Source organism: Chelonoidis abingdonii, chromosome 19, assembly GCF_003597395.2.
Source record: "Chelonoidis abingdonii isolate Lonesome George chromosome 19, CheloAbing_2.0, whole genome shotgun sequence".
Taxonomy (NCBI): domain Eukaryota; kingdom Metazoa; phylum Chordata; order Testudines; family Testudinidae; genus Chelonoidis; species Chelonoidis abingdonii.
In genome coordinates, this window is record NC_133787.1 from 10,279,550 (window position 1) to 10,303,396 (window position 23,847).

The 23,847-nt window shown below is 38.8% G+C and overlaps 1 protein-coding gene across 2 annotated transcripts in view; it reads right to left on the minus strand.

The window, feature by feature from the left end:
• Positions 1 to 23,847, minus strand: part of NFATC3 (nuclear factor of activated T cells 3) — a 163,502-nt gene that overhangs the window by 7,740 nt on the left and 131,915 nt on the right. The window contains exons 9-10 of one of the 2 annotated variants that reach the window (XM_032780948.2): positions 17,615 to 18,667; positions 5,709 to 5,810 (exon numbers count right to left, since the gene is read on the minus strand). In XM_032780948.2, coding sequence (XP_032636839.1) covers positions 5,709 to 5,810; positions 17,615 to 18,667 — 1,155 coding nt within the window. The remainder of the gene's footprint in view (positions 1 to 5,708; positions 5,811 to 17,614; positions 18,668 to 23,847) is intronic. The other variant, XM_032780949.2, reaches the window with a different exon arrangement.

Below are 23,847 nucleotides of genomic sequence, written 5' to 3' on the forward strand. Positions count from 1 at the left end.
ATCGATTTCGGGATCCCACTGTGGACGCGCTAAACCTATTTTATTAGATCTGTTTTGTAATATCGGTTTAAGCTAATTCGAAATAATCGTGCAGTGTAGACGTACCCTCAGTCTTTCAAGTCTCAATACCTGTTCCACAAAGGAGTAGTGGTAACGGTAGAAAGGCACTACCACCAAACTGTTACATCACAACATTAGCACCCAGCAATATCTTGCTGTCCTCCTGTATGCAGTTGAACAGGCCCTTAAGTACAAATCAAACATTACAATTGCTCAGTGCTGCTAAATCTTGGAGCAATACAATAAAAATAAACACAACTAAGATCCTTTTATTCTTTGGAATTATTACATTGTCATTGTCTAAGTTCTGATACATGGTTTATTCTGTATTTGGCGACATCACTCAAAACAAAAGTCTCTGCTGTTGATTGTAAAATGTTATCTCCAATAGAATGAACTGTACAGAGTGCTCTGAGACAAGAATAGTCACTGAATGAATAGCAATAGGTGAATAGCATTTACAACTTTACTCATTCTTAAATCACAATAGTTAGGTGTATGGTGTACAAGATAAAGTACTGAACAATTTTTTTTTACTGGCCTTTGATATCTGGGTTTCTGTTTTTTTGATTAATAGTAGTTACTTGTTCAACTATTTTTCTTTTTCAAGCATTTGAGTGGTTACTATATTTACCATAGTGCCAGATTCATTGACAGTTGCATCACATAGTTATACCAGCAAAATTTAAGTGTAGACAATGATTAAATAAATTTGAAGCATCTCCAACCTCCTTCTGATGGCTGGAAGGGTTAATTTCTCTCACTTTCTGACCCCAGAGCCTCTTGGCAGTTGGTGACAGGGAGGTTCTGTTCTGCCCTTTTCCAGAGCCTCCATTTTATTTTGCTGCTGCCTAGAAAGTTCTGAGCAGTAGCAGAAGCATTGGAGCGGTCAGTCTGCAGACTGTGGAAGATAATCCATTGACTTACATGTGAAAGTTTTTCTGCACAATCACAACTACTAGTAAGTTAATTTGCTTTAAAATGAAAACTTAAACTCTGCAGAATTTGACGGTTTAGATCTCTAGCTTGCCAAGGACTTTCCAATTTGACTTTCCCAAACTATGATGTGATATGGGCTTGAAAACTCAGAGGCACAGCACATATCTTTCACAAAATTGAGATGTAGGGTGTGGAACTCCTTGTGAATAGTTTACTGGAGATATTTACATAATGTACACATTAGCGCTAAAAAGGCAAATATAAAATACTTGGATACATTTTAAAAAGGAAAGAAGGAAAACATTTGGCTTTATGAAGAATGCTCTCTCACCTGGAGTACTATAATTAAATTGCCTTTCTGACCAAAATACAGCACACAGTTTAGAAGTAGTAGACACAATTGTTAGATATATGTTGAGGATTAATAAAATTATCAGGTTTCTTCAGTGAGTTTTAGTGGATTATTTAGTCTGAGAAGAGTAGAACACTTAACTGAAGTAAATAAAATAGATGGTGCAATAGAATTACACACTGCTAGATTCTCCCCCATGGTTATAAACAAGGAGATAATGAAATTAAAGATGCAAAATATTGAGACGTCAAAGGGAATATTTGTGCAGCATATAAAAAGGATACAAGCACTTCCATTTGCAGGAAGTGATTCATACATTTTAATACTTTCAGATTTCAGGATGGTCCTGTATTATGTGTTTGTACAGTGCCTAGTATAATGACATCCAGAACTCAAAGCCTCTAAACTGTAATAAGAGTAATTTTTGATAAAACTCCACAGAAATATAGCATATCAATTTCCTAAGTAAACTAATTCTTTTGAACTTCATGGCTTCAAGATAAGTAGACTTCAGGTTTTTGGGAGGTTGTGTTAATGAATTAGAACCAAATTTAGAATTGCACCCCTTGGCTCAGTGTAGTTTATGCAAGTTATTCTGGAAAACTGCTAGGCCTCTGGTGAAGCAGAGCAGGCAAATTCAATTCAAATTGTTACATTAACTGTATTATAAAATGGACAGTTTCTGCAATTGTGTGTGTTTTTTTTATATATATATATAAAAATATATATACACACACACACACAAACGCTCCCCGAGTTATGTAAACCCGACATACGCAAATAAGAGCTTACGGAAAAGGTAGTAATCTGAAGTAATGTCTTGTGGGGCGGAGGGAAATCACTTCATCACATATGCTTACCAACACAGAAATTTTGAAGCTCTCTGCTTATGCCTTACAAAAATTGGAGAATATAAAGGATGAACCTCTCATTTAAATACATAGTGTTATACTATAGTCTTGAAATAAACGTCTAAAGATTTCAATGTAAACCCTTCGATAGTACTGTATAGTAAAGGCAGTAAAATCAAATGATAGCGATTGTGGTTGATAGTACATATAGATTTGAGAATTTTACCTTAAGAGGTAAATTGCAATGATTTAATCCTTTTAAAAAATTTTGATCTTTGAAAACTTTTCAAATAACATGAAAACAACAAGGAGTCTGGTGGCACCTTAAAGACAAACAGATTTATTTGGGCATAAGCTTTCATGGGTAAAAAAAACCCCTCTTCTTCAGATGAAGACTAACAGATGAAGAAGTGGGCTTTTTACCCATGAAAGTTTATGCCCAAATAAATCTGTTAGTCTTTAAGGTGCCACTGGATTCCTCATTGTTTCTGTGGATACAGACTAATACGGCTACCCCTCTGATACTCAAACGTGTTTCTTTACCAACTCAGTAGGCTATAAAGTAATAAACCATAAAGTGGTGAATCAATTGAAATTGCTTACTCCATGTTATGTCTTTAAAAACAATACAGTATATAAGCCTGATCTTGGATTGAAATGCATAAAGGCACTATGTATCACCACACTGAACAGTCCTTTTTTACCTACTTTGTAAATTACGTAGACTTAATTCATATTGCTGATCTTTCGTGTTTGAAAGATTATATTCAAAAAAATCAGTGCTGGATTATCTCACCATAATTACAAAACACAATTTTAATTTTATAGTTGCTGAGTAAATTCATCTCTACAAGATGGATGGAGTGGGAGAATTGTCACAATTGCACGTATATTAACAAGCTCTGAACTGGTCAACTAATCCAAGACGAGTTAGAAATTTGTGGTTCTTAATCGAAATAACGATGTAGTTTCCAAGAGGTTCCTTTGAGGCTATTTGCTAATTGCACTCAGCTTCATACCTTCACATTTCTACTACCACCAGCACCACACACATTACACCTTAATAGTAACCACAGAAGGAAGCTAGCTTTTGTCCTGTCGCATATGTCAGTCACCCTGTACAATCTTCCCCACAATAAGCATGTGACATATGTAGGGAATGACTGTGTGGATGACCCTTTTTTAATAAAAAAAAAAATTGTGGTTACATCAGAACCATGTGGTAACGAACAGTCTGGTATTGGGGTTTAAGCACACCAAAACACTCACAATATTTCAGAAATTTTAAGTGGGAGGGTTTTAGAATGTTTGTGGTGATGGCTGAATTGTTTGCACTGTCAGAATCAAGAAGGATTTGCTGAGACTACTCAAGGAGTACAATACAATGCATTCTGCACAGCAGCAGAATAGGTGTTGAGGCACATTGATCTCTGGATACAGAATGGACAGTTTGACAAAATAAAGAAAAAGTATTCAACTAACGGTACGGATTTTGATTATATACAGTAAAACTGTGACAATACTTCATCTTTTCCTTTAAAAAGCATCTTTGTCCTGAGCTCCCAGCCAATGCTTTAAAAGTACAAAAGCACAATACAGTATAATAAATTAATCCTTTCGACTAAGCAGCTGCACATAATGCTAACACCCTCATATAGCGACCTGTATCTCAGTCCCCTTACCTCCCTTCAAAGGCCTGATGAAATAAATTGGTTTTACACCATGGCCTGAAAGTTGGCACATCCAAGCTATTTCTAATTATGAAATGGAAAGCACTCCTGAATCCCAGCAATATTACCAGGAATGCCCTGACTGGTGCCTCCTCTCTTATTTCAATGGGATATAGCGTTAATATTGCCACTAACTGCAACTGTGGCAGTGTCTCAGGAGGCTATTACCAGGCAATTTAGGGCTTTGTAGTTTCACACCACCACCTTAAAATCTAGGTGGAATCTCTGATAAACAGAGCAGGTCCAGAGCATAAGTGTTGTGTACTCTATAGTACACCTCACTTGCCAAATGCACAATCAGCAACCATTCCAGCTTTTGAATCATTTTAAGATTAAGCACTGGAACATATTCCACTAACCTAAGCTAAAAATGACAAGAGGCATTGTGTCCCCCTCTTACTCATCTCCTTGAAGACCAAATATGTTTTCTAAAAACAATCACCTTAACACAAATGCATGCTGCTTTCCCTTTGTGTTGTTCTGAATTCTAGCTACTTGCTTTACTGACAATTTTCAATATTGTTAACACTTGTGGTAGTAGATCTATGGAAGACTGTAGAAATGAAAATTGACTTTAGAATCTTATTTCACTTTCAGGTTTCTAAGGCATTACTATAACTAAGTAAAACTTTAAATGTTTAACTTAGTGTCGTTTCTCTCTTTAAATAATCATTGAACATCCTTAATATTGTCATGGTTAAGGTTAGGCTTATGTACTAGTTGAGTACTACTCTATAAGTTTGTAACTAGACTAAAACCAAGCTCAGAAGCATTTTTTTTAATTGGAGTGTTGTATAATCCTAAATTAAACTTTTTACTTCTGAACTTCTAGTGATAGAACACAGTGATAGAATAAAAGCTACTTTAGAAAACAAATTTGAGAATTTTAAAAAGTTTTTAAGTAGAATTTTATCCATATACATATGTAGAAAAAATGGGACCAAGAAAGGCACATGGTTGATCTCACTTGTGCTATTTCCAGTATTAACAATACTGCCAATGTTTAACAAACAAAATCATAGTGTACAATTCTTATTTTATATATATGAAGGGAGCAAGTTGATGGATTTTTAAGGCAATTGCTGAACATTTCCCCCCCAGTTACAGTAAATCCAACTAGCCAGATATTTATGAAGTGCCAATTTATCCTACCTCCTCGGCTGGATCTCCAATTTATCTTCTTCAACCTTATTTATCTAAAATTCAACCCAATTTAAGATTAAGTAAATCAGAAGTTTTCTTATGTTTAAAAAAAAAAGTTTGAGACTTAATATATCGCAGTGAAAAGTCAGAGGCTATTCTGGCCACTCTCTGACCTTGCTCTATTCAATTAATTAAAAAAACAAACACAAAAACAACAAACAACTCAAGCCTTGTGCTTTCTGCAGCAAACTAGACTTTCCCTAGATTCTACAGCACTCTAGTGGAAATTCTGCAGCAGTTTCAAATCCCTTTTTTAAATTGAGTTGTTTTATTGAATTGTATGATACCTGTATTTCATACCTGGTTCACATATCAAGCTTTTCTTTGTAAGCTTAAAAAGCAGAAAGATTTTTTTTTAAAACTGTAGCTTAAAATTCCAGAACAATATTCTGCAGCAAAGGGTGAATTCTACACAAAATTCCACATCTGTGAATGATAGAAAAAATACACGTCCCTATTTACAGTAATACTTGGTTATTATATAGCATTTTCATCTGTAGATATTAGAACTACCACAACATTTTTCCCTTCCTTACTTTTGTGCTCCAATATAAAACATTGAAGCAGACTCACCCTCTAGATTTTCCACACAGGAGTTGGACATGAATGCTGAATGTTGAATCCATTTCTCTGCTGAACCTGATGGCTGGTATTCCAGGTCAGAGATAAAATTGTCTGTGTCAGAGAAGAAGACAGACATAACTACTGACTGGCCTAAACCAAGAAGTCACAGTTCACTCAACCAGGAAGTGGATTTCACTGATTTTTTTGTAATACTGACTTGCCAGGTCACATGAAGTACCTAGTTTCATTCAAGATAACAGTGTATATTTTGAGGTGAATATCACTTTGTAAATTAACAAATATCTTATTAAAACAAAGTTGACTACCTAACAGGTAGCATCCCAAATTTACACTACATAACTTCAGGTTTTTGCATCTTGTCCTTCTGAAAGTTTTCAGTTAAAATAATCATGACCAAAGTCAAGTTTTCGTTTTAACCTCCTAATTTGCTTTTTGTGGTCTAGTTACATCAGCATAAACCACTAAATATTTCCTCTTCCCTGAAAAATCCAGGCAAGAGGCAGCCAATAACTCAGAATAAAAGAAAGAAATTAGGATTTCTCTTGACTTCACAGGAGGATTAGATCCATTACAGTAAATAATTTATTTTACCCAGTATTGATCAAACTGTCTGAACAAATATCTCTTTGCTTTTTCCTGAACATATCTTCCCATCTGTCATAATCCAGCCAGGCCACAGAGCAAAACTTAAGTACCAGGAAACTGACTCTGATCCTGGTAGCACTAAATACAGATGGACAACTATGGCACGAATAGCAGTTCTAAGGAACTGTCGAGATGTGAATATCTGAGATGAAGCAGGCAACAGTCTTGAGGGATAAATTGAGAAAATGCTCCGTACTCAGTTTATCCTTCCAAAAGAGAGCTCTTTAAGGGTTGAATATTGTATTAACCAACTCCAGCATGTTCATTTGGTAGTGTTTGCAAATGCACAAATAGTACTAGCTTGCGGTTTTTTTGTTTTTTTTTTAAAAGCTACCTGTAAAATTTGTAAAGGATTTGTGCGCGCAGTTTGGTTCGGCTCAGACAGGTTTAGTTATGTATTTATACGGTGCTAGTGCCTACTGTGCTATTGGTTAAGATTCTTGAATACTAGCATGTATCTGCCTTGCTATCATGATCTTCAGACGTCTTGCTTAGGAAGATTGCTTCAGATGAATTATTATTGCCCTGGGTAGCTCCTAACTTTGAGTTTGAAGAGGAGCTCAGGTGGGTATTATTCTTGTTGCATGCATAAAATATGCATGCAACTTTTAGGAGATAAGGATAGAGGACCAATAGTTCTTTTGAAACAACAGGTCTAGTTAGTGAGAGAAGAGAGTTCTCCCACCAAGTGGGTGGGTGCCATGACCAACAGGAAAATAGATTTTTCCTCTGAAAAAAATCAAAGAATCCAGGAGGGAGGAAGATGCTAATCTAAGAATGAGAGGCAGAAAATAGCCTTGAGGAACCAACAGACTAAAGGGAGCACCCCTACAGTGAAGCATGCTGGGGGCAGAGGCTCAAGTTTTCAATGGGATAGGCAAGAGACCCCTATGAAAAGCCTCCTGAAGCAAAAGGTAAAAGCAATTTGATTTTTAAAAAGTAGAATGAGTGTTTTTGTTTTGAAAAGAATACAAACACTATCCCAACCTTTGAGTAGAGAGCTACACTGTTTGGGTCACCTTATCAATGAGATTTTCTCTCTCAATACCATCTGCCTGCCTACAGTGCATGCAGATTCATCACCTGCAGAGCTCTAAACAACGTCTATGAATACAACAAAGGAGCACTGTTTACTGAAAAATGTGCTTCTCTGTTCCCCTGGCAATTAAGAAATTACTACCATGTTATCAATCTCAATGTTCACACTATCATTCTGAGCACATTCTGAAGAGAAGTCAATGCCAACTTGCCATCACTCTGTTTCAATATATTCCTATGTAGTCTTCTCTTCTCCATGAATACACTGCTTGGTTTGCCATTGATGCAGAGTGTGCCCCAAAAATTCATGTCCATTATGAAAGTCTGCTGGAGATATGAAGAAGGACTATCCGTGAAACTTTGAGATAATTTTGCTCTTACTGTGAGGCCAATTCTCTGTTTTAGGGATCCTAACAAGTCCAAGAAGGAGTGGATTTAGCTTTAATTCTCTATTGTCCAAATTTTTCTGATCTTCCCTCTGATTTTGTGCAGCTGTAATGCAGAAGTGGGGGGTTTCTGCAATAACAAAGAAACTTTCTTAAGATTAAACACTAATCCTAAGGACTTGACACAACCAAGATCTCTGCTATATTGTGCCAGCCTCTGATCTTGCTTGGATGAGCCAATCATTCAGGTATGGAACAACACAAACCCTGTTTAGGGGTGACCATTACCACTACACCTTGGAAGAAGTGCTTAGAAACCAAGATAAAGAGGAGGAAACTGCCAGGTATCCAACATACTCTAGAGGAGCCTCTTATGTGATTGAGCAATATACAAAAACACAACCGTAAGTTTTGTGGCTGCAGTTTGGTTCTAACTGCCATCAATCCAGGGGACAATTCAGAGGGTCTACATCCAGAATTTTGGCTACTTGATATCTGAAGTCCAAAATGGGTCTTGCCTCTCTGTTCCTTTATTTATGATGAAAGAATAGTTGGAATTTCTGACCCTCTAATGTGTGCAAGATAGCTCCAATGTTCAGGTGATAGTGAATATTTTTTGTTTTTTTATTTTTTTTTAAGAAGAGTAGGGGATTTTGGAATCGAACACTTGGAAGAGACTAGCTGGAAAAACTGTATGGTAAACACGATACAAGAAATGTTGTATGAGGTAATTAAGGCCCATTGGGAAATAAAATAGATCATCTCCCTAAAGATCACCACTCATAGGAATAAGCAGGGACATAAAAAACTTCACCTCAGACTAGCAGAACACTTTCAAACTGGATTAAGATAATCCACAACAAGGCATTGTTAATCTGGAATAACTATCCATACATGGGGTTATTCAGAAATCATCATGATCCCAGATTAGTTATTCCTAAATAACTCCAGGGGCAGATAAGCCCTGAGAAAAACGTGGGAGAAGTGTACCTGTTTTGTTTCTTAAATCTTGGCCCAACTGAATAGTTTCCACATGTGATTAGTACATAATTTAGGGACCTAAAGGGTGGATAGGTGATCAGCACTTTTTGAAAAGTCAGGCACAAAAAAAAAATGAGGTATTGTACTCAGAATCACCACTGACAATCTTGACTTGGGACTGAGGAAATCCTACAAAAAATTCTTCAGACAGCATTACGTTAAAAAATGCTTCAGCTGTATCCACCTCTTGCATTTGCTTTGCATGAACATTTGAATGATTTATTTACTTCTATTAAAACGTGCAGAAAACCCACTCTCGGCAGCCCTGGAAATACAATGTGAGTTTTCTGACCAAATCACAACCAATCAACACAGCCTGATTTTAGACTAATGCATCATACTGTGCATAATAAATCCATAGAGGTAAGAGTTAACAATTCATAAAGTAAATAACGAATAAATAGGGAAGTTTTGATCTGCTCAGACGTTCCATCAATAGAAAGGAGGCTGAACTGAGTTAGTTGTTCAGTGATAACACTCTTTGAAATTAGTTTTATATACAGTTGTGATTATGAGGTGTTAATGTGTCCTGGCAGAGCTATCACTGATAGCAATGAGCTCTCAGGCATTTTACTGTACTATGTATTGCTCATCACATGATGCATATTTTATATTTATAAGGGCTTTCCTGTCATGCTCTTTCTGGAATTAAGTGCCCTTAATTTGTGATATCAAGTACCATGAATCACAAGTGAGCAAAGTTACAGCCCTTTAGAGTATGTACTTTGATGCAGGGATTTTGTTCTTTGTTCTGCGTACATTAAAGCCATGTACACATACAGAAGTATATAGTGTGAACTGACCTACAAATCCATATTTCTGATATGTTTTCTACCTTAAATTCACATATTATATTCACTGACAATTAGTGTTAATAAATTAAAATAATCTGTAAATAGGTGGATTCAAAAAGGAATTTCTTCAAAAATATTCCACTATGTGATATGATTTTAGATAAATCTGACACTCTTAAAATGAGACCAAAAAAAAGCTTAAGGTACCCCTGAACTATATAGTTAAAAGAATGGTGGTGCTTTTATGTCAAACTATCCCTCAATTAGGAAATAAATTCCTTCGTCCATTGAACTGAAAAAAAAGACACACCATCTGGATAAATTAACCTTCCAGGGGTAGGGGGAAAAGAAGGGCAAGAATCAATTATACTTGTTTAGGGCAGTGAAGGCATTATAAGATTAAGTTATTTGAGACCATCTGAAGACACTGTTTTGGGGACACACACCTAGTTAAAAATTGCAGTCAGTGAAGTGAATCAGAATCCAACAATGTGGTTTGTGAGTGGTCCCCCGCACCCCACTAGGTGCTGTGAAGGCCATGCAGCATAAACTTTTGCAGTCTGCACATTCTCTACATTTTACAGTCTGGTGCAGCATGGGTAAATTGAAATGAATGTCATTCTTTTTTAGCAAATACAGTGGAGATATGCTATGTTTTGTACAGGATTATAGTTATTTAAAATAACTATACACTTTTTAATTGAATTATTATATTTATGGATTTATTAAGATTACCAGTAATCCTCAAGAACATTAAGGGAAGACTACAGCATGTTTCCTCTGATACTGGCCTTCTACTTGTCATTTACATGTAGAGCAGTAACAGCTGTGGGTATGTTGTTAAGAGTCCCTGTAACTACATAAGATTAGTTTGTGTAATATATTTAGCTTAGTCTTTCACTGCACATAACCAGCCAGTGCTATAGTGTCAACTTTCATTACAGCAGCAGGCCAGGCTATAATTAACCCACATCCTTCTCTACTGGGGAACAACCGGCTGTGATTCTATTGGTTTGTGATCAAAAGAGGGCATAGGGTAACAGCAAACTGGTGAAGGACCTGGTTGACTAAGTTACATTAGACTATTAAAAAAGATATAGGACTTACTGCCTTTGACAATTTCAAGGTTTAGATCATCATCATCTAGAAGATATATTTTTTTAATTAAAGTCTTAGGGTGCCTTAGTCTGCACCAGAAGGGTGTGAATTGCAATGCACAATAGCAATGAGCATTTAATGGACTAACTGGTCCATGTGGACCCCACTGGCATGCACTAAAATAAAGTGCGCATCAGCAGGGTCCACATGGACCACTAGCGAGTAACATGCTAATACACACTAGAATTTACATTGCTTGAGCGTGGACTAATGACCGTGTAGATCAGCCCTTAGAAGAGGGGTTCTCAAGCTAGGGGTCGGGACCCCTCAGGGGGTTGCGAGGTTATTACATGGGGGGTTGCGAGCTGTCAACCTCCACCCCAAACCCCGCTTTGCCTCCAGCATCTGTAATGGTGTTAAACATATTAAAAAGTGTTTTTAATTTAGAAGGGGGGAGGGAGGTCACACTCAGACTTGCTATGTAAAAGGGGTCACCAGTAAAAAAAAAAAAAAAAGGTATGAGAGCCACTGCCTTAGTCTGTGTGGACAAGGTCCTGTACCCTCAACAAAAAAGTGATAGACAAATTGTAACAGCATTTATCTGGCCTCTCACTCCACCTCTTGCTGGCTAATATTGGCTTCCCAATTTGAAATCAGGCTCCCCCTTCATCTTCATTCCAGAATATGCCAACTGCTAACGCTGCCCCACTTCCAACCTCTCATATCGCCCATTGTACTTACCAGAAAGCAATCAGGAAAGGGTATAGCACTCTATTTTATTGCAAAACGCCCCAGTTTTTTGAAGTATGCCAGTTTTAGGCAGCAAAATGAGATGAATGGAAATATTCCAACACAATTAAAAAAAATGAAATCCACAATGCAAGTACAGTATAGTCAGTAAAGAACCTCATTTTTGAATATTTTCCAGTTATAGTAAGATACTGTAAATTCAGCCTCTGTGTACAACAGAAATTGAAGTCCTGCAACAAAGCTTAGGCCCAATGGGCTGCAAAGTACAGAGCCTTACAGTATGTTTCACAAAAATCAGAAGTCAGTTTATAGAACACTAGTCCAAAGGAGGCAGTTTTTGGCCCTTATTTCTTAAGCAGGATTTTCAAATATTAGATTTCTTACTTCAGCGTTCATGACACTTTGTAACAGCCTAGTTTAAATGTACTATAAATACTACTAATTTGCTGACTGTGTATTGTATTTTAATTTTTATATATAGTGTTCACTTTTCAATACATTCAAATTGTCTTGCTCTTACTATTGTAATTCTGTGAAAGTTACTATAGACTCAATCTGTGAAAGCTGGTGAACAGCTTCTCTAAACAACAGTATTGATCCCTAGACCAGCTAGCAAAGGATCTGAATCATCATCAGTGCTTTCACACAACTGAACATATCTCCTAAAAGATGATAAATTATTGATCACAATACTGTTATAGGAAACTGAATTAGGGTAAAAAGTTTAACTCTAGATATGGACTGTATCTTACAAAGGAGCTTACAAATTTTATGCACAGAAAATTGTTAGGAGATCTAGTTATGATTTCTAGAAAATCCACATCTGTTTTCTAATCTCCACCTTTACATAACGAGGATACAACACATAAGGAAGTGAAAAGGGATTAGCGAAAAGGTTATCATAATCTGATACTAAACACAACCCATGGTTAATAGAACCTCCTAAAAATGATTAACTACAATTATATACATTACCCAAATCCACAAAAAAAATGAAATTTACATAATGCACACTCAGAAATAGAAATACTCAAGAGCTTAAGTTTCAGATGATCTAAAAGAGTATTACATTTTATAAATTAAAATTTGACACACAGTTGTAAACTGGAAAGCCACAAAAGTTGTTAATTTGCTACAAGTTAATAGAATTAAAAAAAAAAAAAGAAGCTGCAGACCTCAACTTAACTCACTGCTGCAAACATTCTGAACAAGAATGACCAGATTTTCAAGATGAAAATCTGGGACACCTGTCCTGGGGCAAGAGCACACAGGGGACTGTGTCAGAGGGTGATGGATGTATATGGCGAAGACTAAATCAAATGTTGAATCCAACTGTCTTCAGCCAAGCAATCTCCATCATCTGAAGGATCTCTCACGCTGTGTAGGGAAAAGGGTGGTTTGAGTCAATGGGAAGAAAAGGATGTCAACTTGTGAGAGATCTTGAGAACCACTTGTACTTATGCAACCTGCTGTCAGTTTTACCAGCTCAGATGTCCAATGGTTCTGAGATGGCCATCGTTCACAAGTTTTTAAAAATGGACCACCACTGATCTTCAGGAACACACAACCATTCCTTATTTAGAATGGTACATAATATAGTTGGCTTTGAAACTGCCACGTCTTCCAAAAGGTAAAATTTAAGTGAAGCTTTTTCTAGCTCTCTTAGTAGTTATTTGTAATATAAATCGTAATTTGGCATTTAAATTCCTTCTTATATTCAATGCATTTTTGATTGCAAAGAGGATATATACAACAGAATTTAAAGAAAAAATAAATGAATTTGAAGTTCTTTGAAATGCAGGTTGCCAGATTCCGATCTGCGACACCAGATCTACCATGAAAGTCTGCTATAGACAGTACAACGTGCATACATGCACACATACAGTGCAAGTGGTGTTTCCCCCCCACCCTCCTACATACTATTTTTACCCTTTGGGATATATACTCTAAATAGAAGCTTTTTGCAAAATTGCACAATATGGAAAAAAGTCAACAGTTAACCCAATTTGACACCCCTCTTAGGCTTGCATAAGCATGATAGGTGTGAAGTCATCAGCATAGTGGAATGCAGATTCACAAATGACATTACTGATTGTCTGGATTTCAGGGGACCTAAAAAGTAAATGGGATTATACAGATGCTTAAATCAGTTCAAAGGTGAACAGGAGCCTTTTGTTAATTATTTTCAGGACAAGTTCATCAACGTTAATTTAATGGTTTTCAGGTTTTGGGACACAACAGTATTCTAAGCATGAAGCGACAAATCTAAAGTGAGGTGCTCAATATCTGTGACATTTAAATATATCATTTTTCCAAACAATTGTAAAACCAACCATTTTAGTTTGTAAATCTAAAAAGCATATGAAATAGAAGAGCTATTTTACAATATCAAATGCCACAATTTTCACTGCCACATCACTATTTATTTCAGCTTAAACGCTCCTGAACCTCTTCTACAAAACTGGCCATTGTAGTATCTATGGTTATGTGCTATGAAAGCTTTGTAGTCTGCTCCAAAAGAAGACTTAAGTCATTAAGGTTGATGGATTTTTCTGAAATTCTCTGCAGTAGCTCCAGAAACTGTTTCTGGAAACAGAGAGCTCTTTCCATTTTAGATGTGTGTGTAGGCAGTATGGGGTGACAGAAGGGGAGAGGATGAAAAGACATTAATATAACAACTGTAAACCTGTTTATCAACCAAGAGAAAAAGGGAGGACTGATCTTTTCTGAGTGAACATTCACCCTTTGAAAATTAACAAAGCCTGCCGTTATCTGGAGAAAATCAAAAGAACAGAGGTCTACCTCAGGTCTTCCTCCACAGAGGAAGCATTTTAGCCTGCATTTCTTTAGCCTTCCTCATACAAACTGGGAAGTCTTTCCTTTAAGCAGCAAGGCAATTCTGAGAGTCCCAGTGGAGAGAGCAAGTTCTGAAGGAGGTGGTGAGAGGAGAAGTGGTAGGTACCAATATGATAAGAATGAGGGGTCAGATCCACATTCAGAAACATGAAAACCTCAGGCCTAGGTGGGTAAAAAAGGGAAACTAAGACAGTATCCCATATGCAGTGTCTGGACACCTTGAAGAAGAAAGGCCTGCCTTTAAGAGAAGAGGGTCCCACAGAGCCAAGTGGAGGAGGCAACCCCAAGTCTACCTGCCCTAGCGCAAGGGATAGCAATCAGTTTTAGAGGACATCCTTCTGAACTGATCATAGGCAAGCATTTTAGACTACACAGCATGACCAAATAGAGCACAAGCAGCCCTAGATTGTGACACTAGGCCTGTGATGTATGCTAAATAATCATAATCCCACCTTGGAGAGATGACTCCCAATTTCCTGGGCCTCTGCTATCAGATCACTCAGAGATCCTCAACCCCTTCAACTGCTTGGAATGGAGAATATGACAAGGCTTCTTGAGACGTTTAGAAAAGTTCCAATATATCACAAATTGCTGTATTCTGGAGCATCTCTCACACTTAGGGCTGGCCTACAGTGGATATTTTCCAATACAACGATGTAGTTCAGAGCTGTGATTTTTTTTTGCCAACTCAGCTATCAGTAAAAGGCCATGCATGGATGCAGTTCTACAGGTGCCTTATAGCAGTATAATTTATTATATCCCTGACCAGAATAACCATATCTGTATAAGTACATTTATAGCTGTGTAACTGTATCTACACTTGAGGAGTTTTTCTGTTTTAACTATGCGGGGACAGACAAGCCCTAAGAAAAGCAGTGCTCTTTTAAGTGACAGACTCCCAGGGCTAAATGTAACATTTTGCAGACATGCTTAGTCAATTATGCTTAAAGTAGCCCCCCATAGTGGGACAGCTAAATGGAGATTCTTCCATTTGCTAGAACATAGAATTTAACAACAGGGTGAATTTGGCATAGAAGAAGGTTCAAAGAAGTCAATTTTTGTCACCACATATAAATCAGACATCTGACTTCTGGCAGAGGATAAGGAAGATATTCTTACTGGTTGACTACATTACTTGCAAAGTTGGCTTCTGCAATCTAGGCCTTCAAGAACAACCACCTTAAGAGCTGAACCAGCTTCCGATACAAACTGGAGAGCAGGAATCAGGCCCAGATCCCTTTTACCAAAAACAATGCTTTTTCAACTTGTTGATTTCATTCCATGTGTTACCTTGAACCAAGACTTACTGATGTCTTGAGATGAGGTCAGTTGTACTCTTGGAAAGTTCTTATATGAATTTATTATGTTAATTCCAGCGACTGCTTTCAGTAACTGCGTATTTCAAAGACTGAACTTGATGCATGCTTGTGTCAGACAGATGCACCATGCAATTTTCCGAACAGTTGCGTATTTTTGAACTGAACTTTTTCACAAGCCATGTGAGAAGCCCTTGTTTTCACCAAGGTTCAACTTCATGGCAAGTTAAAATTCTGTTTTCTTCAACTGAAACAGCACAGAAAATTTTAGTGCAAAACAAGTCATGCTTTATGGAACAGAAACAACCTGAAAAATTGAGTTTGAAATATAATGGCAAATTAGTAGATTCACAAAAAAGTCACTGTCGCTGTTTGCGGTGAAATAACATCAGGACGTAGGTAGCTTTGCTCAACCCTACCAGTGGAAACGGAACTATCTACAGGGTTAGACAGAAACTGAACAGGCGTTTTGAGAATGTCAATAGTGTCTAAATATTGGACTTTTGCTGTTCAAGAGGCAAATTGTGGATCCAGTTCCTCATACCTTTCACTAGTACTAATTTTTTAAAAGAAATTTTAAGAATCCAGTGTCTCTGTAAGAGCAATCTGTTAGAGAGCTGTTTTCTAGGGAATAAGAAATTACATAACCATAGTTTTAGTACTTTAATGTTTTTTAAAAACTAAAGTTACACAAATACCAAAAAATGATATGTAGCAGACTCACAGATTTTCATGAATTACTTGGAGGCAGCTTGCAACCTAACAATTCTTGAAAATTATTAGCTGATGAATTAAGATGGTTAGATAATTGGGCAGTTATAATTAGTACTAGTTAAGTATCGCCTTCATGTACTATTTATAGTTTATAAAAAGTAATTAAGGCAGACTTTACCATTACATTCTATTAAATCTTTGAGAGATGGAGCACACTGTTTTTGTCTGAATTATTAGATTAACTAGGTTCTACTGCTAGGCTTGTCAAATCCATGCACCCCTTGCCAGCTGGTATGTAGTGAATGTCCCATGGCAAGTGGTGGGTTTACTGATCAACTTTTGTAGAATTTAAGCTTTCATTTAAAAAAGCTTCTAGCCTTTGAGGGTATTTCTACATTGCAGTAAAACATCCACAACTGGCCTCTGTCAGCTGACTTGGCTGGGGATGGTGGGCTATAAAACTGCAGTGTAGACATCTGGGTTCAGGCTGGAGCCCAGGCTACGGGACCTTCTCCATATTACAGAGACCCAGAACCTGGGCTCCAGCCCATGCTCAAATGCCTATCAGATTTCAAGGTAGTCCTGAAATTTAGATAACATTTTAGTTTCAAACAGAACTGGTCTGGCCATTTGGTTTGTCCATCTAAACTGGGGCATTTTTACCTAGTCCGTGTCACACTGTAAACAACTGCCACATGCTTAGCAAATGAACCTAAACAGGCCTCTAAGTTTGATTTCTCTCAGCATCTAGCCTATTGCAAATGGTGGACGAATAAAGAGTTGACACCACTAAGGGTTAGAATTGTATTCCTTCCGGAGTTTGAATTTCAAGATATTAGTCAACGGCTCCAAATTACATTTAAGTAACTCCAAGTAACAAAAGGGCACAGTAGCATCAAATCAACAAGTTACAAATAGAAGTTTTTTAAATCTAATTCCTCATGTAGAAGGATGAATGTATAACGTTCCTGAATGGTAAAAGGTAAATTTTTAGAAGGGATTTTGTGCTCATAAAACCAATTGTAGGTGAAAATCAAAGGAAGAGCACTTACTACCTCTAATTACAGGAATAACACCTAATGTGCAGTACATATACAACAGGCACTGGCGGGGACAAAAATGTGACTACAAGTTTGTGGATGGAAGCTATGCCTGTAAAAGAGAGACCGTTCTTCTGAAAATATGTTGCTTACATTATTGCTCCAATGTCACTAGTATCTTACAAAATCTCAGCCATCAAAATTATATCCACTTACCATCATCTAGCGTGATGTCTTGCAATCCAATTGTTTGAAAATTCAACTCTTGATCTTCAGGTTCTGGCTTAATGTTAACAGCTATCCCGTCTGATGAAAATGGAGATGATTCGCATACGCTGTGATGTACTAAAGATGAAGCTGCATGAAGACTTCCCAATCCAGGACTATGTTCTTGAGGGGAGTGTTGTCCCGAGTGACTTACAACTGTTGGGGGAGGGGATGAGGCAGGTCCTGAGCTAGGAGACTGGTACGGCATAGGTTGTAGCTGAGGAGAAGCTGGCTCTGACAGTGGAGAATGGACCAAAGGATGAGAAGCTGTTGGGGATGGTGATGAAGCAGACCCTGGGTTTGCAGAATGGTATGTGACTTGCGGCAACTGAGGGGAAGGTTGCCCAAGGGATTGATTCATTGCAGAAGAGAGAGAACCCTGCCCACTATTTGGACAGTGGTATCCCATTGACTGCAGATGAGGTGATGACTGTCCTGAATGAGCTGGATGTGCCAAAGGATGCCCTACCGTACATGAAGTTGTCACTGAGCCAGGATTCGAAGAATGGTACTGCATTGGTGGCAGAGGTGGGCAGCTAAGATTTATCAGATGAGGTACAGCTGCATCTTGTTGAAATGAAATAGCGTCAAATCCTTGGCTGGAGGCAGAGTTCATGGGAAGACCAGGTTGCCCATTGTACATAACATTAGATTGCATAGGCTGGTAGGAAGGCCTCACAGGAGGTGTTGATGTTACTTGGAAAGACTGGTGAACCACAGGAGGCAAAACATGACACTCATCACCTGGACTGATGTTTCTACCTTGTATATGGGACAGATGGGATACTGATGATGTCACCATGGATGTATACTGTTGCTGAACTGGGCACACAAGACTCCTGGGTGACGTAGATAGTAAACTATCATGTGGGTGCCCTGGATCTGCTGAAGACAGCTGAGTTCGGATGGAGTGCAGGCCCTGAACACTGCCAGTATGAGGCAACGACAAAGATGGGACAGCAGTCAAATCCATTTCATCTCTGTGCTCTTGTTTCATTAAAACTAGAAAAATGAATAAAAATCAAAATTATACCTTACAAAAAGAATGGTAAGGGGTGGGGAAAACAAGTCGAGTATATAAGAAACCCAACAGTAGTGGCATAGCATTTACACATAAGTGCTATGTAATTAAAGTATGTACTGAGTCGCATTATAGTGAAATAGAATTGTATCACTCAATTTTTCTCTCCCATTCTTGAATTTGCACTTCTTGTCATGCTGACTGGCCTCTATGCCTGAAACATTTTCCCTTTTCTTATCTACTCAGTGTTTTCCTTCAGCTCCCTCTTTCCTCATCAGTAACCCCCAGGGTCTCCATCTTCTGAACTAGTGCCCTATGCTTTGTATTAGCTTGGGGGGGAGGTGGGGTGTTACTGTACTATTACTGGTCAGGGGCCTAAGCTCAGTAGATCTGATTTAATAAAGGACACTAGGGGCCAACCAGTGAGCTTCACTGACAAGGTTCTGACAAGAAGTTCGGCACCAATCCCCACATACAGGGGAAAGGGTTATGAAACTATTACCAGAGGCTCCAAATTATACCTCCGCAGATCTAAAAAGTAAAAGTTTTGCCAGCACAGCTATGTTGGCTAGGGGTGTGATTTAACTATGCCATAAGATCCCCTACGGTAGAACCAATTATACTGTCAATTATACACCATAATGACATATTGCAAAGCTGGAAAATAGTAACTAAATACATTAATGTCACCAAATATTAACAAACAAATCTTGTAACAGAGCCTTCAGAAATATACGGATATTTCTTATGCAAACATGTATTTTCCCTTTTAACCTTGAAAAACCAGAGGCGAGATCCAACTACTTCAGTTCTGAAGTAAACCATTTCTGGATATTCCAGAATATGAAACATGGAATGTATAAGACAGCAAATTCACCGGTAAGGAGGACAGTTTCCCATTTACCTCCCTTCTCCAGTCTGACAGTCTGTATAGTGGAATGTGGCAGAGGAGTAGCTAGGAATGGACGGGCCTCAATTATGGGGAACAGGCAATGACCAGAAAGCCTGGCTGAACCCCATTTCCTATCCCTGCTATCCAGTCCCCATCACCTGCTATGTAATGTGCTGTTCCCAATATCACAGAAGCAGCAGCCCCTGTTCTTCTCTGTCTTACTCTTAACACCTGCTGCCTCAGCTGCACAGTTCCCCATGTGTGGGGACTGTCAGGAAGCAGTATAGGTCTCCGCAGGGCAGCCATATTCTCTCTAGTAGCGTGTCCTAGCCTCCCTACTGGGTGGGGGAAGCAGTTACTGACTGATCTGGAACAGATGATGGGAAGTAGGAGGTGGCTCTCATGTCTTTGCCAGGGTCCTAGAGCCATCTACCACAGCTGCTGTTGTTACAGGAGTTAGAGGGGGTTCAAGCAGGCTCATATTCAGGTGGGCTTGGATGCTAACTGGGTGGGGTCATGGCCTATCCCAGGCTCACCTGTAGCTATAGTCTGGGGATGTGCAAAGAAGCATTTATCCCTAGTTTGGGAGAAGGATTCAAACTATGTACAGTAACTCCTTGCTTAACATTGTAGTTACGTTCCTGAAAAATGTGACTTTAAGCGAAACAACGTTAGGTGAATCCAATTTCCCCATAAGAATTAATGTAAATGGGGAGAGAGAGGGTGTTAGGTTGCAGGGAAATTTTTTTCACCAGACAAGATATACATAAAGTATGTGTTTTAAACCAACAATTTAATACTGTTCACAGCTATGATGATTGTGACGCTTGGTTAAGGTGGTGAAGTTAAAGGGTGGAAAAGGGTGGGATATTTCCCAGGAAACGCTTTGCTGCTAAATGATGAACTAGCACTGGGCTGAGCCCTCAAGGGTTAACATGTTGTTAATGTAGCCTCTCATCAAGGCAGCACAAACAGGAGGGAGGGAAGACAGGATAGCAGACAGACACACACCTTGTGTGTGGAGGAGAGAGAGAGAGATGCACACTACCCCTTTAAGTAAGCTGAAGCACTCTTAAGAGCATTGTCTTTTTAAGCGGATCTGGAAGTTGAGACAGTGGCTGCTGCCCCAGGCTCTCTGTCTCTCCCTCCCTCCGTGTCCCCTCCCTGCTCTATATGGAGAAGGGGTAAGTGGGGTGCATGAATGGGTGGAGGGGGACACCCTGACATTAGCTCCCCCCCTCCCAGCAAACAGGAGTCTCTGGGAGCAGCTCCAAGGCAGAGGGCAGGAGCAGCACATGGCAGTGGAGGGAGGGACAGCTGAACTGCTGATTGATAGCCTGCTGTAGCACAGGGAACTTAGGGGAGGGAGGAGCTGGTGGGAGGCTGCCAGTCCACTGTGGTTCCCCCACCAGCTAGCTGCAACAGGCTGCTCTTCCTGCAAGCAATGGACAAAGCAGGTGGCTGCCAAACAACGTTAGAAGGGAGCATTGCACAATTTTAAACGAGCATGTCCCCTAATTGATCAGCAATGTAACAACATTAACCAGGATGACTTTAAGCAAGGAGTTACTGTATATGAGGACCGATTCTGGGTTACTGCTGGGGCAGTACCTTCTTTCTAAAATAGCCTTCTTCCAAAGGCTGCATCGGAGGAAGAATAACGAAGTACTACAAAGTTAATGTCCAATGTTCACACTGACATCTATTTAGCTGACTTACAAGTTTCTTCATATGAAGCACTAGACCTTTTCGCCCAAAGAGGTTGCTGAACCTCACAGGATGCAGACTGTTAGATTCACTGTACATGTTCTATAGACTTCTGCAATACATGCTTTAATCCATCTTGCAATGGAGCATTTAGTGATATTCTTCTTTTCATTCAAGAGTGACATAAGATGAAAAATACTGTGCACCTCTGATAAGGTTCCATGTCCTTGAGGTAAATGTTAAATGTCATCCTGACTGCCACTTTATTTCAATCTCCTTGGGATATTTAGGATTAGAGAAGCAAAGGCAAAGTCACTGGCAACCTGTGGAAAATTAATGTTAATTTTTGGAATAAATGATGTCTCTATCCAAAGAATCACTTTGTTCTTATGGAATATACAGACGTGACTTCATAGTCAATGCTCCAACTTCGGATACTCTCCTAACCAAGGTGACTGCTTCTAAGAAATCCACTTTGAGAGAAAGTAGGCCAAAACAGAGTGTAGTGATTCAAATGGTTTCTTTAAGTCTCCGAGCTCTAAATTCAAGCTCCAGGAAGGAAAGCTATATATCACTGGAGGACTATCATGTGTATCTACTCTAATGTACCTTTTGACATGGTGATAATTAGAAATCTTTGTTGATTCCTTATAACTCAAAACACTTGCTCTGGTAGAGACCTGTCTCTTATTAAGAGTGTATCCTCAACTCTGAGAATTCTAGAGACTTCAATTCTCCCTTTCCATCTTGCATGTGAACTTTTAGCAGAGCTGAGTCTGAGTAGTGGATTGGTCTCTGGCTCAGGATTTCTTTCCAGGCTGATAATTTCAGAGGGTTTCATTTGCAACCTAAATCAGAAAACTATGGCTGTCTGCATGGCTAGTATAGGACTATCATGACGACTATGGGCCATTTTTTAAGGATAATTTTACTGTCCTTGTCAAAGATATGAGAGGACAGGCATAAAGAAGGCCTTTAGACCTTTGAGATAGGAGCATCAACTGCTTTCTTTTCAGGTTCTCATCTGCCACAAAAAACTTCACTGCCTATTTTCCCTCAAGGTGAAGAGCTCTATGATTGGAACCTTAAATCCAACATCTCCTGAAATCCTGAAGGATTCATACTCCATTCTCCCAGGTCCAGGTCCCTCCTGCTTAGCCAGGCTACTCCTGTGCTCTCCCTTCCCCTTTATATGGATAGGTATGAGAGGAAAGATCATGCTCTAATGAAGTCAGAAAATAAATTGATTCCTTGTGCATTGCACAGTGCAGTTGGTGTTGTCTGCAAAGAACAATACATGATGCTGATGCCCCTTATCTACAGTCAGCTTATATTCTTCTCCCAAATTAGTCCATGTCCTCATAGCCACTTTAGTTTGATGTGCACTCCATCCACGAAGACTGGCAACGGCAGTGATCATGAGTCTCCCCTCTGACATCAGCTACCCATTTGAATTTCAAAGGATGAGTCCATGACTAGAGCGAGGAAGTGACTGACTTTAGAACAGTGGTAACATTCTGACTGATTGCAATTTCTTCCTGGTATGGTGTTTTGAGAGCATCCTCATATGAAATCTGACCCAATGAAGAGTGCCCACACATGAAATCTGGCTGAGGAATAGCATTCAAATTTTCAGGGATGTCTGATGACCAGACAGCACTTGGTGAATTAATGAGTATCTACTGTGATCCCTCCTCCAAAAAATACACTTTGTCTCTCCTTGGTATCCAGGATTACTCCTACATGCAGAAGTTGGAGATGATTCTTTACTCTGATCACCTGAAACCTGGTAAAAACCTGTAAGCAGGTTACAGTTTCTTCTAGATCCTCAAGCACCATCTGATGGGATGACAATCTGATGAGATGATCACTGTAAGCAGGGATAAATGAGCACGCTCTCCTTCTCTGAAATCAGACACTAAAGACAACCAGGATTTTTCTGTAGATTCATGAAGCACGCACTAGCCCAGTGGGAGAGGCCCGAACTAAAATGTCAGCAACAAAAGCAGCTGCTACTGTTCAAACTAGTTTTCAGTTTATCATCTTGACTCAGACATGACTGGATTTTTCCCTCTTTGTTGAAAATTTTAGTTAAAAATCCTCTCTTCCTCTGAAGGAATTCATGTCTTTGAGCAAGGCAGAATCTCAGCATCCACCTTTGGCAGAGCGACCAAATCTTTTTCTCTTGTTCTTGGGTAAAGAATAGAACCTTTGACTTGTCCGTTGAAACTCTTGGCTTTGATAAGAAACTCTCACTCAGTCTTGATTCCTTTTTCAAACTCACGATGTAATGGAACAATTCTTTCTTTAACTTTTGCTAGAAAATATTTCTGAGAGGCTCACTTTGGTTTCCCTGAGACTAGTGGCTCCTGGAGCGTCTCAGGGACCATTTCCAATTTGGTTAGCAACATCCATAATATGTGATCAAATATTTGCTAAGTTCCACTTGGGCCGAGCCAGATAATTACTCTTCCTTTAGGGAAACTGAGGAGAGAGAATTTCTCCTTTACTCTATTAGTGCCTTTTTTTTTTTTTTTAACCTTATTGCCCTTAGATGTACGA